At 47.2% G+C, this 17,717-nt stretch overlaps 1 protein-coding gene and 1 non-coding gene across 4 annotated transcripts in view; both read left to right on the plus strand.

Moving 5' to 3' along the window:
• Positions 1-17,717, plus strand: part of RC3H2 (ring finger and CCCH-type domains 2) — a 53,319-nt gene that overhangs the window by 21,423 nt on the left and 14,179 nt on the right. For 2 of the 3 annotated variants that reach the window (XM_084821367.1, XM_084821369.1), the window contains exons 6-14: positions 837-1,037; positions 1,498-1,630; positions 2,347-2,465; positions 4,960-5,072; positions 6,962-7,273; positions 7,637-7,869; positions 10,218-10,648; positions 12,086-12,259; positions 13,328-13,483. In XM_084821367.1, coding sequence (XP_084677493.1) covers positions 837-1,037; positions 1,498-1,630; positions 2,347-2,465; positions 4,960-5,072; positions 6,962-7,273; positions 7,637-7,869; positions 10,218-10,648; positions 12,086-12,259; positions 13,328-13,483 — 1,872 coding nt within the window. The remainder of the gene's footprint in view (positions 1-836; positions 1,038-1,497; positions 1,631-2,346; positions 2,466-4,959; positions 5,073-6,961; positions 7,274-7,636; positions 7,870-10,217; positions 10,649-12,085; positions 12,260-13,327; positions 13,484-17,717) is intronic. The other variant, XM_084821368.1, reaches the window with a different exon arrangement.
• On the plus strand, positions 1,074-1,189 carry LOC146335792 (small nucleolar RNA SNORD90). Its single transcript, XR_014785984.1, has one exon. It is a non-coding gene; the product is annotated as a small nucleolar RNA SNORD90 (small nucleolar RNA).

Genomic DNA, 17,717 nt, shown 5'->3' on the forward strand with positions numbered 1-17,717 from the left:
CATGTGTGTAAGGATAACTGAGGATACCCCTCCATACAACTACGATTAATGCTTCACATATCTGATGAAAAGGGCTCTAGTCCATGAAAGATTATCCCGTAAAAATATTTCGTCTTTCGTATGCGACATGATTCTCTGTTGTTTTTGCTGCAACTGACTATTACAGCTACCCTTCTGGAAGTTTCTTTCTTTTTTCCTTTCCCCCCTTTTTGGGGTGGGGGTGGGGGATTACCGCCCACAGGCAAAGAAGAGGGTTAGGGCAAAGAGCAGCACATTTTTTCTCCTTTTACCTATCCTTGAGCCTCTCTACACAAGGCATTTATTCCTCAATCACCATTTGTGGGTGCTTTACACAACATCTTCATCCCCCAGGGCCTCTCCCATTCTTTGCAGGCATTATAGCAGGGGGTTTTCTAGTGAGGAAAGTCTGGTATTTCTGTGAATGACAGTATGAAACCCTGGTGTATTTGCACACTTCTGCTATACCACAGCGCCACCAACATATAGAAAGGCAGAGAAAGAAAAGTCCTGGAATGAAACGTGTAAAGGAGCCGATCTCAATCCCGCAAAGAATCCGGAAGCAGACCCCTCAGTAAAGTGGTGCCTCATACAGAAAAGTGTTCCTTCTCATATAGAAAAGAGTTTTGTCGACACAGCATTGTTTTCAACAGAATGCACCTTTGCATGTGTGGGGCGGGGTGGTGGTCACATGTCCATTGAAAGGACTGCAGTTCAGATCGACTGCATCCCTACGGTCCTTTAAATGGATGCAGACAGAACTAGACATTTGAATGCATCTGGCTATGTTAGTTAAATGTATGGATTTATTTGTGTAGGTCACCAAAAGGGATGAAGATTCTTCCCTGATGCAGCTGAAAGAGGAATTTCGCAGTTACGAAGCGTTGCGGAGGGAGCACGACGCTCAAATTGTCCACATTGCCATGGAAGCTGGGCTTCGGATCTCTCCAGAGCAGTGGTCTTCCCTCCTTTATGGCGACTTGGCCCATAAATCCCACATGCAGTCCATCATCGACAAGGTGAGCCACAGCTTCAAAATAGTGGCTTAAAAAAAAAATTCTTGGCTTGGCGCGTCTGATGATGAAGCTGCATAGGGCAGATTCTGAGCGGAGAGGCAGAGCCTCTCAGCACTGATCCTCAGCTTATGCCGGCTGAAGGCGCAGCCCTTTTACTAAGAAACTATTCTCTCCTGCCCTTGGGATGGCCTTCTCCAACCCAGTCCCATCCCAGTGTTTTGGACTTCAGCTCCCATTATCCCCTGCCACATAGCCGGCAGTCAGAATCCTGAGAGTTGTTGTCCAAAGCATCTGGAGAGCATAAGGTTGCGGAAGGACAGTTTAGCTGCTCATGGCAAGCAAGTAATGACCATTTTATAGTCCAGAAACTAAGACAGGTAAAAAATAAAGTTTTGATGGGATTCAGTGTTTCATAGACTTTTCTTCATATAATGCGAAGCACTCATGTGTTCCTTTCCCTTAGCTTCAGTCTCCAGAATCCTTTGCAAAAAGTGTGCAGGAACTGACTATCGTTCTGCAACGTACAGGTGACCCTGCAAATTTAAACAGGCTTCGCCCCCATTTGGAGCTCTTGGCCAACATAGATCCTAATCCAGGTATGTGAAGTGTGTGTGTGTATACATTTCAAGTAGGAATTTTGTAATGTGTGAACCCTGAAGTGGCATACCTACGTATCAGAAGATCCCACACTCTTTACTCACATGGTTTCCCCCCTTCTTTTGCAGTGCAACCAACAGATGCACAAATCAACTATTTGAGCCCTGATTTAGTTGGCATTTTTGCCTGCCCTTTTGTAATTGTTTTTTTTTAATTAACATTGAAATTTTGTATGTGAAGTAAGCCCCATTAATTTCAATGGAACTTACTCCCACGTAAGTACAGGATTGCACTGGTAATTGTTTAAATTACTGCTTGTACATTTATACAATGTATAAACAATTGAACAGATTTATTTGTTTAAAAATCATTTTACAAGGTATACTGCTGTCATGGGAGGGCGGGGTGGATTTGTGATGTCACAGACACCAACCAATTATTGCAATGCATAACTGGCTTCTGTTACAAACTTGTAGATCCAGCTTTCCCCAACCTCAGCCCTGAGGGGTGGGGAGAGGGATTGTTCATTTGCACAGACAAATGCTTCCTGAGCAGACTTGGGTTCAGGTACTGTTTTATCTCTGTTTCTCAGACAGACTTTCCGCCTGTCTCAGAAAAACACATTTGCCTTGATAATGAAAATCAACAGGAATGTAATGTGTTCCTGTCACCTGTTGGTAGTTGACTTTTTCTGCTTCTTTGATCGCTCCCACAGATGCAGCGTCTCCAACGTGGGAACAGCTGGAAAACGCCATGGTGGCTGTGAAGACAGTCGTCCACGGCCTAGTGGACTTCATTCAGAACTACAGTAGGAAAGGCCACGAAACTCCACAGGTGATTGATTATTTATTTAGCCTGTTTTTAGCCTACTTTTCAATCTAGTAGATTCCCAAAGTGCGGAAGAATTAAAATGTAGCCATGCAAATAAAACTGTTAAATACCAGAGGGGCAGGGGTAAAATCAACACCTGGCATTAAAAAAAATGTAATGGGAAAACACCGTGGAACGTGACCTTCCATGACTGAGTTAGAAGCAAGGAGTTCTAAGCATTATTTGGATATTGTGAATGTAATAAGCATCGCCCGTGATAAACAGAGTAACGTCTCAAAACGTTAGGAACCATAAATATTGGTTGAGCTGTCTTTTTTGTGTGTCTTGCTTTGGCTTTTGTAGCTGTTTTTGAAATTCCCTTTGCTAAAACACACACACACACACACACACAGGGCCTTCTCTGTGGTGACAGTCAAGTTGTGGAAATCTCACCTGAGATATGTTTGGCAGGCACGTTTATTACTGTCTTTCAGGTGCCATGCAGAGCCTGTCCAGTTCTCTTGAGATTTTAATGACATTTAATTGCTTTTGGACTCCTTGTGTTTTCTCTTTTTTTAATTGATTTTTTTTTTTTTAGTATTGACTGCTGATTTACTTAACTGCTGTTTTTAGGGTTGGTGGGGGGTTTATTGCTATTCCTGTTTTTCATCTTTGTGTGTGTATGCCTGTGTGCACTCGTGCGCTTCTGTTTATTAGCGACTTAGAGACCTTGGTGGTAAAGCTGAATATAAATTGTGTAAATTTTTAAAAATACAACCTGTTAGTCAGAAAAAATCTTCCTTACAAAGGGTTCTCACCTTCCCACCCAAGGCAGAGGTGGAGGTCTGAGGTCCAAAACACCACACCATTATTTTGAACCCAAACCAAGATGTTGCTAGAAGGCAGCCCTTCGCTTTGCAGCATGCTGGCCTTTAAAATAAAATAAAAATCAAGAGGGGCAGGGAGCTTAGGATGCCCCAAGAGAGGTGTCTGTGGGCACATTGAGGCCCATGGGTGCCATGTTGGAGACCCTAAAGCATAGCACAGTTTTACCCAAGCAGGCTATGAAATGTTCGCCGAAGCTGTTAGATGAATCGAAAGGAAAGGGGTGAGAGTCTCTGGTTTTGTATTCCTTTGGAAAACCAGCCTCTCCTCTGAAAATTGGGCTGGGGAAGGAGAGGAATGGAATTAGAATGAGTAATGGATGAGTTGAAGAGAAGACCAGGACCTGTTTTTGTCACTCTACGATGGCTGTAACTAGCCCTACTTTGGGGCAGGGTGGGAGGATGGGACAGCACATCACCTCCCTTGGGTTTTTTTTTTAATTAAAGGATTAGATAAATTAATGGAAGGATTTATCCATGGATGCCCATTAGCTCAATGGAACCTCCATAGCCAAAGGCAGTGTGCTTCTGAATACCACATGGCTGGAGGTGAAGAAGTGCAGGGAGAGTGCTGTCACCTTCACATCCTGTTTGTAGGGGCCCTGAGGCATCTGGCTGGCTGCTTCTAGAAACTGCATGATTTGTCAGAGTTCCCCTTATGACCTGCTCAAGGATCTCTTGCCTCCTTAAGATTCCCACCTTCCTTCTTTTACCTTCCCCTTTCCAATAAGGTGGGGTTTAGGCTATTGGCATGGGGTGACTCACACTGTAGATACAGGGTTTAACCACAGTGGTTTACTGGTAAATTAAACAAGCAAATCGCAACTAAACGTATTGATACAATAGAGATGAGTGATACAAAAGGCATGAAAAGAAAAGTTGCAAAATGCAAGTTCCTTTACCCTAGCTGTACTTAGACTTCTCCAGGCTGCTTCTTCCTTCCCCCTCTTCATGCTCTGGTCTCCCTGACTCTGCTCTTACTCTCCCGTCGGACTGGCTCTCTCTCCCTTTATATATTCTCCCTCAAAACCGAAAGTACTGTTTCAAACCTGAAGAAATGAAACTTAACCGAGGAAATGAAACTGAAACTTAACTGGGGAAATGAAACAACTCCTCTCAGCGATACACCCTCCCAACAAAAAAACCCAGGCCTCTAAGCCTGGCCTTTGTTCCTTTTGCCTCTGTAGGCCTCAAACCTTCACACCCTCCCATTCAGTTCTCTCTCTCTGCTACACCACCCAGAATTTTGTTTGTTGTTGTTGTTCAGTCGTGTCCGACTCTTCGTGACCCCCTGGACCATAGCACGCCAGGCCTTCCTGTCCTGCGCTCTCTCCCGGAGCGTGCTCAAGTCCATATTCATTGCATCGGTGATGCTATCTAGCCACCTCATCCTCTGCCGTCCCCTTCTCCTTTTGCCTTCAATCTTTCCCAGCATATGTTACTATCTCCCAAAGCCCTGAGTACAGCCACGCAGCACTACTGTCAGGCAGGCAAATGGTTCCTCAGGGTGGCATGCAGTTTGGGTTGCCCCCTTCTGAAGGGTGGTATCAGTCATGACGGTGGTCAGGGTGTGTTCCAAACCCTGTTTTTAAGCGATGCATGTATTTACTCCCCTCCCCCTCTTGTTTTGAAAGCCACAGCCAAACAGCAAATACAAAACGAGCATGTGCCGTGACCTACGACAGCAAGGCGGGTGTCCGCGCGGGACCAACTGCACATTTGCTCACTCTCAGGAGGAGCTGGAGAAGTAAGTGCTGGGAGCGGGAGGAGCAAGAGGAGCAACTCTCCCTCGCTGGTGGCCATCTTGCATGCATGGCATTCCTTTTGTAAGCTGGGCCCCCTCCAAACTAGAGGTTGCCCCCGTTCAGTCTGTGACTTGCTTAGCCTCATTGATCAAGTAAAAAGGTGCCCCTGGATTAATTGGCTAGCAGATTTTAATTTTTTTTTTTTAATACAGCCTCCCTCAACCTGGCGCCCTCCATATGTGTTGACTACAACTCCTAGAGTTGTAGTCAACCCATTTGGAGGGCGCCAGGTTTGGGAGGGCTGTTCTCCTACTGTACTCTAATTCAAAAATAAAACAGCAACAACTTGCAGATGATGGCCTTATTGTTATGTCAAGTGTTCAGAGTGTTTTTCATGTATTAATCTAGCCCTCATCCTTACAACAACAACCCTGTAAGGTTGTCATTATGCTTACCATCATCTCCATGTTGCAGATTGGGGGTGTGAGGACTGAGGCTGAGAGACAGCAGCTTTTCTAAGGCCACTGTCTATCTGGTTTATGCTCTGTCTTTCCACCAAAAAAATGGTGCTCACAGCAGCCAACGGTAATAAAACCAAGATTAAAATAAGCTTAGTTAAAACAATCATAAAAACAAGACAGTTAAAAACCAGAAAAATAAATGGGCTGGAGAGGGATGATAGTTTGAAAGAAGGATCCCTGCTTGTGGTGTGTAAGCACACATGCATACTTTTGCCTCAAGTAAAATAGGTCATACAGGTCTTGTAACATTTCAACAGTATGCAGTTTTATTTGCAAGTTAACATTAACATTTTAGGGCGCAATCCTATGCATGCTTAGACAGAAAAAAGTGCTACAACTCCCAGCCTTCCCCAGCCAGCTATGCTGTAGTTGTAGGATTTTTTCCTGTCTAAATATGCATAGGCTTGTGTGCTTATTGTGTTCTCTTCTTTCAGTTCAATGCCACTGTGGGAGCTTGTGCTGAAGGGCAGCTCATAAATAAACAAACCAATACCCCACCCCCTTTACTGGGTTTGAACATGTCTTAATGCTGTTGAGGACTACTTTTAAAATTTGTTTGCTGTTGTCTTTTTGCTGTTTCTGGTTTTTAATAGTTCTTTGGGGTCCACCATGAGAGTGGGTTACAGTGAAACCACAAACATGGAATTTAAAAAATCCAATCCAGCAGGTGGTTAAAAAAGAGAGAGAGAGCAGGCACTTACACGTGTCACTGTATTTTAACCATGTTGTATGTTGCCTCTAAAATTGAGATTAGGAAAAGGGGGTATGAATGTTTTTTTAAAAACCCTAAAACAATAAAAGAAAAAGAAAACATTTGAGCAGAGGTGATATAATGGAGAAGCATCTCTAATTGTTTTGAACTCTCAGAAATGATTGCCTTTCTCCCACTTTGAAATAAGAGTTCTCCATGTTGCAAGTTCAACAAAACTAGAACCGAGGTACTTCCAAATGAGGTTTTTATGGTACTATCACCCTTCCCCATTCACTGCATTTTAGGGGGGTCGCAGATGTCTCCAGCTGATAGCCCTCTCAAGTGTTCCTGCTGCTTCTTCTGTCTATTCTCGTACTGCGTCCAATCTGTTCAGAAAGAAAAGATGGAATAGATGTACAATGCCTCCTTATTGGTGGCGCTAGGAGCCCCCCGTCTGGAAGCACTTCCAGAGAACTGTGGTGCAGACTGGGGGAAAGGAGGCGTCGTGAAGCCTAGGTTCCTTCCAAGAGCTTCCTCCAGTTTGACTACTTCTGGGATATCTTCAGATACTGGAGGATCCAAGCCCCCTCTCTGTTGCTTGGCTCCAGCTGCAGATCATTCCCTCCGATTCGGCTGCCCAGGAAAACAGCCCCTCTCGTGTTGCCTTTTGTAACTGCAGGTATCGGCTGAGGAACAAGAAGATCAGTGCCACTGTGAGGACCTTCCCTCTGCTGAGCAAAGCCAGTGTCACGAGCACTGTCTCCACCACATCGGGAAACATCATTTCCATCATCGGAAGCGCCGAGGCGGCTGGGAAGATGGTGCCAAGCACCAATGGCATCGCGAGCCTGGAAAGCGGTGTCCCCCAGCTGATCCCCCGCTGTGCCGACACCTCTTCCTTAAGGACTCTGGAGAACGTGAAGAAAGCAGGGAAAGCTGGAACCAGTGGCCAGAATGTCTCCGGCTCCTCGACAGATCCCCTGCCTGAAAAGTACGTACCGCAGGCAGTTAGCGAGTTCACTGCTGGTGCCCGCTGCTGGCTCAAGCAGCCCTGCTGGGCTGAGCTTCAGGAGGGAGCCATCGCCATCTTAGAAGAGGCATCCCCCCCCTCACAGACACCCATGCCCTTTCTGTCAGGGGGGAGTGCCTCTTTCAAAATGGCCGCTGCTGTGATCGGGGCATACCTTAACTAAGATCAAAGAAGGAATGCTTTTTTCTCATCAGCATTAAAGTTTGTATCTATAGAACAGAGTTAATGAATTGGTAACTCAAAATTCATCCCAAGATTTCTTCAGTCGGGTGATGGCCCAAATGTCACCACTCTTTCCCTCTCTTTCTCTCTGATTCTTTTCAGTAAAATTGGGTCACCTCCGAAGACTCCTGTCAGCCAGGCAGCAGCTACCTCAGCAGGCCCTCCTCCTCCCCCACCTCCTCCTCCCGTCGGCACAGAAATGAGCTCCATCCCCCCCAAGTCCAGCCCTTTTGCCGCCAGAGTGCCCGTCTACCCACCGCATTCCGACAACCTTCAGTATTTCCAAGATCCCCGGGCCCATCTCTCCTACGAAGCCCCGCAATACCCGCAAGCAGGTGAGTGGCTATCCAGCAATGGGGTGCTTCTGCAGCTGTGATAAAAAGCCATTTGCCTAAAATGGCTGGCTGGGCTCCCGTAAGAACTGGCCCAGCAACTCCGATCATTGTTAGAGGGACCTTTCCTCCAGGTGTCCTTGACTTAGCGCAGGGGTGGGCAACATGCAGGCCATGGACCCCATGCAGCTCCCACTCCCCCACCCCGGTGTAGCCCTTGCTGTACCACCAATGCAAAAGAAGAAGAAGAAAACTATTGAAAGAAGAAAATGGCATCTGTAGCAGCTATGGAGCACTAAAACAGTCAAATTTAGCTTGGAAACAAGCTAAATTTGACCCTTGTTGTGCTCTGTAGCGCTACGGACGCCATTTTTTCTTAATATTTTTTTTGCTCGTGAATGTGACAGGGGCAAACCACCAATTTTAGGGAATTTGGAGGTGCAGCACTCAGGGGGTCTGTTGAGCAAAAATGGCCCACCGGCCCTCCCAGAGTTGCCCATCCCTGCTCTAGGAGTTGAGGCAGGCAGGGGCTTTTCCTGTGGCTGTTGCCTTGATTATGAAACTCCCTCCACCTAGTGCCAGCCCTCCTATCCTTTAGGTTCTGGGTAGAGGTAGTCCAGTCCACTTGAGCTAATGGAAGTGGCTGTACGCCAGTTGTTGGGGAATACAAGCGAGAGGACGCTGTTGCACTCATGTCCTGCTTGTGGACTTCCTGTTTGGTCACTGGTTGGACACTGTGCAAAGAGAATATGCTGGACTAAAGAGGCCCTTGGTCTGATCCAGCCTGGCTTTTGTAATGTTCTAATGTTGTTCTGTTGGTTGGCATCGGGTTATTGTTGTTGCATCGGTGCTGGTTTATCAGTTACGTGCTGGGCGGAGGGTACTGTAGTCCAGATCTCCCTTGGTTCCTAGCTTAGGGCTTCATGTTGATGGTATCTGCTGCTTTTAATATATTCTGCTTTTGTAAGATTGCAGCATTTAAACAGTTAGATCAACTGATTTTTTTTTAATGGTTGAGTAAAAAGATGCCCCCCCGGTGATTGATCAGGTAGCAGATTTCAAAATTATTTTCATGTAAGTATTTATAAACAGATGGCAAGCATCTTAAGAGAGGCATTCCCTCCTATGTGTGAGAGAGAAGAAACCTGCTGTAACACATACATGTGTGTTCTTAAAAAGTGTCCTCCCATTTTGGAACTATTGGGTGTTCTCATATGAACTTTTAGGCTGCAATCCTAAGCATGCTGTCATGGAAACCAGGCCCATTAGACATGGTGTGACTTTCTTCTGAGGAAACATGTATAGGATTGTACTGTTAATTGGTTAAGCAAGTATTATTTATTTATTTTAAAATATTGATATTCCACCTTTCTGTCTGACAGTGGGTCTTCAGGGTGGCTGACTATGAGTGAAAATTAATACATGAAAACCATAACATGCTTCTAAAAAATAAGAAAAAGGCAGTGAAGGAGTGGCAAAAATGATAGAAATAATTACATACAGTTAGGGTGCAATCCTATGCATGTTCAGACAGAAAAAAGTCCTACAACTGAATGCTGGGAGTTGTAGGCCTTTGCTGTCTGAACATGCATAGGATTGCACCCTAATTATGATTTTTATTACTATTTCAACCTTATATTTAACAACTTACTTGTTCGCCATAGGTGACCAGGAATTCCATACTAGTGGACTGGCAGAGGAAGCATGGATTGCTCCGTCCCTCCTCTGGGACAGAAGAGTGATCCGTTCCTAATCTAACAGTCTGCTTGACTCTACAGGAAGTGACACAGCCATCATAGAATCGCAGACTGAGGAATGTGGGTGGGAGGGTGCTGTTACCCTCAGGTCTTCCTTGTGGGTTTCCCATGTGGAGCTGGATGGCTACTGTGTCAACAGAATGCTGGACTAGATGGACCCTTGGTCTGATCCAGCAGGGCTCTTCTTATGTGGTTAAAGCAGAGCAAGACACATATGGGGCTTGTATTCGAAGCAGAGAGCTGGCTGAATTCTGTTCAAACTAGAGCACCTGATGAACCTATGCAGCAAAACAAGATGGTCCAGCGGTCTGCACCATTTTAGGTGAAGGGGGTACCATTTTTTTATGCTCCCCTATGTTAAAAAAAATAAAACTCTCCGTGTAGGTAGATAACTGGCACAACACAGTTTTAGCCCAGTCTGCTCCCTGCTGTGCCAGTTTTCTACTTGCAGAGGGCCATGGGTATTTTTTACTTCGCAGAGCGTGCAAAGTAGTGTGAATTGGTACAGTTCACCCTGAATGTGCAGATGAGGCCTAGAACTGTACAAGATCCTAGATGATTGGCAGAGCTCAGCAACTGTTCCTTGTTCTGCAGGATACTATCAGCCCCCGCCACCAGCAGTCCCAGCTGGTGTGGCTCCTTGTCTCCCTCGCTTCGTGAGGTCCAGCAACGTCCCAGAAGCCCCTCTCCCACCTGCTTCTGTGCCATATGGCGACCATTACAGTGCATTCCCCCCTCGGGACAGGCTGAGTTCTCCTTACCAGCAGCCACCGCCACAGCCATATGGGCCAGTCCCCCCGGTTCCCTCCGGGATGTATGCCCCAGTGTATGACAGCCGGCGAATCTGGCGGCCGCAGATGTACCCGAGGGATGATATCATCAGGAGCAACTCCTTACCTCCCATGGATGTGGTGCATCCCTCCGTCTATCAGACTTTTCTGCGGGAAAGATACAACTCTTTGGACAGCTACTATTCCATGGCCTGCCAGCTGCCAGCAGACCAGAGGACGGTGCCTTTGTCAAGGGTAGGTGCTGTGCAAATCTTTGGAGCTTGGCATCTTCCCCGATGGGGAGTCCCAGCAAGCCCTTGTTCTTGACCAGTTCCAGCTCCTTCGGGTGTCTGAGGCTTTCTTGGCTTTGGGTGAAGACCATTCTCTTTGCCTCGGACTTTTAAGAGCTTCAGATTTGCTACCATGTTTTCTGTTTTGATGCTGATTCTGCTGTTGCTGTGTGTTGTGGTGGTGTTTTTAGGCATTTTTATTATCCATTTTTGCTGTGTTCATATTGTGTACCCCAGGGTGGGCAGACTTTAGGCTTGCAGGATCAACTTTGATTTTCACTAGAACCCCAAGGTCCACCAGCCAGAGCCAAGTGCAAAGTAGTGACTCAGGAAGGCAGACATAGAAGTGCAGAACATGCTCACACCAGGAATTGGTTTGCCGTAGCAGAATTGCAGCTTGCACAGAGATCCTGTCGCACCAAAATCGACTCCTGTTTTTTCCCCACACTTTCTTGATTTTAGCAGCCTAATTTAGGAGGGAAATAAGGCTTTTTGTTGTCACTGCTGTTAAACCATTAACACTTGGAAACCCTTGCTGATCTACTGGAAGTCTCCTGGAGATCTACCAGTAGATCCCAATCTAGCTTCTACCCACCCCTGGTGTACGCCTTGGGCCAAAGAGTGGCCAGTCATATTTTTGAGGGCAAGGCAAGGCAGAAGTGAACCAAGGTAAGGCGGTCTGGGGCCAAGACAAGGAGCAACAGCAAGCAAACCTAAATCTGAACCTTTTATAGCAGGGGTAGACAACCTTTTTGGGCTGTGGGCACGTTTGGCAATTTGAGAAACTGTCCTTTGCACCAGCACAAAATGGCTTTCATGGGTGATGTGGCAAAGGACAATGTCACCTGCCCCAAAGACCGAGTACAAGGCAGAGGTGAAGTCTGAGCCCCCACACACTAAACGACTCCTTTGAACCCACAGTTTCTAGCACCCACAAAAACCTGTTTCACAGCAAAATGTGTTTGTTTGTTTTTAAGTGGGAGGGGTGGGATGCCTTGGTGGGTGCCAAGGAAGGTGTCCAATGGCACATTGGTGCCCATGGGCACCACACTGCCTATCCCTGCTTTATCAGGCCCAGGCTCTGGCCTGCTACTAGGGGTTTCCTTGCTGGGAAGGCAGGGCTGCCTGTGGCTGCCTCCCTTGGTAGTGCATAGACCTTCTGCCTCCAGTTGCAGGCTTGAATCCTGGCACACCCCTGTGTGTGGATTTCTGGCTTTGTCCACTGCCATGTGGCTCAGATAAGTTAAGAGTCAGGGCCTGGTGGGAGGAAGTTGAGTCTTCTGCCTACCTCCTTCCTTGCATCCGCAGCTGAGCCCTTAATGCCTGCATTTCATGTGAGCCACCACTGCGTTCATTGGTTCTGACCTGTCCTCACAACATATGTCTGGCGCCTTCCTCTTAGGAGCCATGCAGCCACTTGAAGGCCACTTATGACGACCCGCTGAGAAGGAAGCCAGAGCAGTGGGCTCCATGTCACACACAGAAAGCGCCTCTCGTGTCATCCTCTGCACTTCCCGGAGCTACGCAGTCTCCACCGCCACCTTCCCCGCTCTTCAGCGTGGACTTCAGCACAGAAGTAAGGAGCCAGAGCCGCCAGGGTTGGAGGGAGAGAGCCCCTGCCCTGCCAGATCCCTTGACGCCCGTATGCCTGGGACTTAGCGCACACACACACACAGTCTCTCTCTCTCTCCCCCTTCATGTCCTCCCTGAAAAGCTGCCCTTCCTGTGAAGCCATGGGCTTGTTGCTACATAGGCCAGGGGTGGGCAACTTATGGCCCTCCAGATGTATTGTCCTATAAGTCCCCTCACCCCTCACCGTTGGGCTATGCTGCCCAATGCAGGCAGTGTGTGATTAGGATCTAGTGCAGCTTTTGTTTTCACTCATTGGTAGCCCTGTGTTGCTGCTTTGAGGATCAGGAACCTGGTCTTTTAGAAGAGAGGGTGTTCTATCGCTTTCCTCCCTATTCCAATCTTAATCTCTTTCCCCCACTTCCCAAACTTGCTACTAACTAAATGGGAAGGGGCAGGGGAAGACAAGCACAGCATCTTTCTTCTCTCCCCCACAGACCTAATAGCAGATTTGGAGGAGGGTGGAATTTAAATTGGGGAAAGGGCGTGGGATTGAACACCCTCTCCAGAGGAGTATTTCCCCAATTTTGTTTTATTTTTCATAGGAGCTGCATGGGACTGCTATTTAGTGAAATGAAATCTCCCACTTCAGGCCTCATTCGGTGGTTGATCTCCCCCACTGTGGAGGGAAAGAAGTGTTACTCCGGCCTTCCCCAACCTGGGGCCCTCCAGATATGTTGAACTGCAACTCCCATCATTCCCAGCCTGCATGCCATTGGTGTTCTGGCTGAGAATGATGTAAATTGCTGTCCAACACATCTGAAGGGCACCAGGCTGAGGAGGGCTGCTTTAGTAAATGCAACTGTCTCTGCTCACATTTAATTCCTTATTCCCACCTGCTTTCCTCTGGGATTTTTCCCCCACTGGAAGTTTCTCAGGGCAGAGGACCAGCTTCTCTCTCTCTCTTTTTGCTTCTGTTACTCTGCAAAGCACCGTGTCCCTGACTTTGCATGCCTTGCTCTAGAAAGTAGCCTGTGGGATTGCTCAAGATCTTTCCGGGTCTTTTTCCCTGCAGTTCTGTGAGAGCCCCAGTGACTTGAGCAGCACCAAGTACGAGGACGACCAGCTCTCTCACTACTCGCCCTGGTCCTGTGGCACCATCAGCTCCTGCATCAGTGCCATTGAGTCAGAACCCAAGGACGTCATGGCCAATTCCGGCGCGGTGCTCCTGGTAAGGCAACTTCACGTTTTAAGCCGGTTCTGTGTGGCAGGCAGGCAGCCTTGGAGCTGGTATTAGCCAAGGGAACCATTTGGTACAAAGTGGTTTGTGGACCTTAAAGTGGCCATTGTGGAACAAAGACACTCCAGAGTAGGGTTGTACGAAAGTGACTTACCTTTAACGAAATTTGATTCAAGGGGGCGGGGGAGGCGCTCCGTCCTTCCCCTCCGAAATTCTGGCTGGGAGGGAGGCGCTCCGTCCCTCCCCCCCGAATCCTGGCCAGCTGGGTGCGCAAATGGCGGTGGCCATAGCCGCCGCCGTTTGCGTCCCTGCAGTCAGCCGTGATAGGCTACGTAAATGTTTACGTAGCCTATCATGGCTGATTTAAAAGAAAAAAAAAACGCGTGTACGCAAATGGCGGCGCCCATGGGCGCCGCCATTTGCGTTCCTTATTTTGACACGTCTTAGTCTACGTAAACATTTATGTAGACTACGGCGAAAATAAGGGGAACGCAAATAGCGTAGCGTCTACGCTATTTGCGTTCCCCTTATTTTTGCCGTCTTAGTCTACGTAAATGTTTACGTAGACTAAGACATGTCAAAATAAGGAACGCAAATGGCGGCGCCATTTGGCGGCGTACACGTGTGTTTTTTTTTCCCCTTTAAATCAGCTGTGATAGGCTACATAAACATTTACGTAGCCTATCACAGTATTTTTTAAAAAACTAGCCGTGATAGGCTACGTAAATCTTTATGTAGCCTATCACGTTGTTTTGGTTTTTTTACTGGAAATGGCGGTGGTAGCAGCCGGTTGGATAAGTCCCGTCCTGGGGGGTGGGGGGGGCAGACTGTTTCGCCACCAATTTCGGGGGGCCGGATGCGCTGGCATTCGGCTTCCCCGAGATTCATGGCGAAATTCTCTGACATCCCTACTCCAGAGGGAGATTCGAACAAGAGATGACTGTGTTAAAATCAAACCTTTTGATGAATTCTATCGCCAAAGGCTTGAATCGGGATAAAAGTTGCTTAAACCACACTCCTTGTGTTAATTGGCTTACCTAATGTCAAGACGTTTGTGCTATCAGCAACAGCTGTTTTGTGAATGGCTGCTGTTAATAATGTAAAAACAACAAAGAGTCTTCTGGCATCTTGTGTTGCCCAGGAGCGATGGTTTTTTTAGAATTCGGAGACAGTGAGCACACTAATGGGTGAAAGCTACAGATTTTTATTCTTCAGAATAAACAATGGAGCAAGATTACAATGCACCTTGAAAACAATGCAGTGAAAAACAAATCCTGCCAGACAAATCTGATCTCATTTTTTGATCAGGTAACCTCCCTTGTGGACTGTGGCAATGCTGTAGACTTCAGCAAAGCTTTTGACAAAGTGCCCCATGATATCCTGATGAGCAAACCAGCTCAAAGTGGGCTAGATGAAACAACGATCCGGTGGATCCACAGTTGGCTACAGAATCAGACTCAAAGAGTGCTTATCAATGGGATCTTCTCAAACTAGGGAGAAGTAACGAGTGGGGTACCTTAGGGCTCAGTCATAGAATCATAGAATCATAGGGTTGGAAGGGGCCTACAAGACCATCGGGTCCAACCCCCTGCTCAGTGCAGAAAGCCTGATTCCCAGGCGGTCTCCCATCCAAGTACTAACCAGGGCTGACCCTGCGTAGCTTCCGAGATCAGACAAGGTCAGGCGCATCCAGTTGAAGTCCTGGGTCCAGTGCTCTTCAACATTTTTATTAAATGACTTGGAGGAGGAGGTGCAGGGAATGCTGATCAAATTTGCAGATGACACAGAATTGGGCAGGATAGCTAATAAGTCCTGGGTCCAGTGCTCTTCAACATTTTTATTAAATGACTTGGAGGAGGAGGTGCAGGGAATGCTGATCAAATTTGCAGATGACACAAAATTGGGCAGGATAGCTAATACTTTGGAAGACAGAAACAAAATTCAAAGTGATCTTGATAGACTGGAGCGCTCGGCTGAAAACAACAGAATGAAATTTAATAGGGATAAAAATGCCAAGTTCTGCGCCTAGGAAAAAGAAACCAAAGGCACAGTTACAAGATGGGGGATATGTGGCTCAACAACACTACAAGCAAGAAGGATCTTGGAACTGTTGTAGATCACAAGCTGAATATGAGCCAAAAATGGGATGTGGCTGCAAAAACGTTCAGTGCTATTTTGGGCTGCATTAACAGAAGCATCGCTTCCAAATCCTGGGAAGTACTCATTCCCCTCTACTCAGCACTGGTTAGGCCTCATCTGGAGTACTGTGTCCAGTTCTGGGCGCCACATTTTAAGAAGGATGCAGACAAACTGGAGAGGTTTCAGAGGAGGGCAACAAAGATGATCACGGGACTGGAAACAAAGCCCTATGAAGAGAGACTGAAAGAAGTGGGCATGTTTAGCCTTGAGAAGAGAAGACTGAGGGGAGATAGGATAGTGCTCTTCAAGTCGTTGAAAGGTTGTCACAGAGAGGAAGGCCAGGATCTCTTCTCGATCATCCCAGAGCGCAGGACACGGAATAATGGGCTCAAGTGACAGGAAGCCAGATTCCGGGTGAACATCAGGAAAAACTTCCTGGCTGTTAGAGCAATACAACAATGGAACCAGTGACCTTGGGAGGTGCTGGGCTGTCCCACCCTGGAGGCATTCAAGACGAGGCTGGGCAGCCACCTGTCAGAGATGCTCTTACTTGGATTCCTACATTGAGCAGTGGGTTGGACTCGATGGCCTTGTAAGCCCCTTCCAACCCTACTATTCTATGATTCTACAATGCTTCTATCCCTTCAGTCACCGGGAACCCCTCAGAGAATGACAACGGACTGCTTCCAGCAAACGGCCAGGCAAATAGCATCTCCCTGTCAGGAGCGCCATAGCTGCCTCTTACAGTCCCCTCCAATAGCCAACTCAAGACACAGACAAAAAGGATTCCTTCCAAGGCTTTATTCCTTTTACAACTTAATGACTCTTTCAGATGCTAATCACCAACGACTAAGCAAGGAACTCCACTGGGGTAGTTAGCAGAGTAGCCTAAGCTCCAGGTAAGGCAGTTGGTCCCCGTTTGAAGGAGGAGGGTGGGAAGACTCTGAACTTATGGGCTATGGAGAGGTCCTACCTCTTACCCTTGGGTCCTCGGGACGCAACCATTGTTTTAGCGCCAAGCGAGCAGAGTGCCTCCTGTCAACGCCCTCCATCTGGTGCTGCTCCCTGCATCTGCACCGAGCATCCAGCAAGGCCCCATCCCCTGCTCTCTCACTGCCAGGGTTACTATCTCTCTCAGGAATGCAGGCAGGAGGAATCTCTCCCTGCCACTGTGCCTGTGAGAGATGAGCAAGCTCCTTTCCCATGCGTTGTTGCTCTTCCTCAGAATCAGAACTGCTCTGGGGCTCTATGGGCTCAGTTTCCACCATGACACTCCCACAGTCCAGGTCTACGTTGAGGTTCTCCATTGGGAGTGTTCCAAGGGACTTATATACCATTACGCTCTTCAAGTCCTTGAAAGGTTGTCACAGAGAGGAAGGCTAGGGTCTCTTCTCGATCATCCCAGAGAACAGGACACGGAATAATGGGTTCAAGTTATAGGAAGCCAGATTCCAGCTGAACATCAGGAAAAACTTCCTGACTGCTAGAGCAATATGACAATGGAACCAAGTACCTAGGGAGGTGGTGGGCTCTCCCACCCTGGAGGCATTCAAGATGAGGCTGGACAGCCATCTGTCGGGGATGCTCTGACTTAGATTCCTGCATTGAGCAGGGGGTTGGACTCGATGGTCTTATAGGCCCCTTCCAACCCTACTATTCTATGATTCTATGGTTATGCTTACATTAATCACACCCATGTTTTGGTTAAACTCCAGTAGCTCTGACTATATTTATATGTTCTTGCAAAGCCAGATGATTCACCTTAGCACATGGCAAACAGCCAGCATAGATAACTACATGACCATCCCAGATAATCCCTTACTAGGTGGTCAACCTTGAGATCCCACCAAGGACTGTCAAAAGGTAAACAATAAACTCTGAAGTTGTACCATCTCAGTGAAGTCTGAAAAAAGAAAAATCATATACCTGGCTACTTAAAAAATCCAGGCCCAAAAAGAGATCTAGGCACAAAAGGAGCAATTGTTTGCTCCTTTTCTCAACATTACAATGGTCCTCCGCATCTCTGCTATTCATCTTAAAGACTAGCAAATTTGTTCTGGCGTACGTTTGCCCACAAAACCTGAAT

The sequence above is a fragment of the Heloderma suspectum genome, chromosome 14 (assembly GCF_057233095.1).
Source record: "Heloderma suspectum isolate Gila_16-S chromosome 14, 16-S_ref, whole genome shotgun sequence".
NCBI lineage: Eukaryota > Metazoa > Chordata > Lepidosauria > Squamata > Helodermatidae > Heloderma > Heloderma suspectum.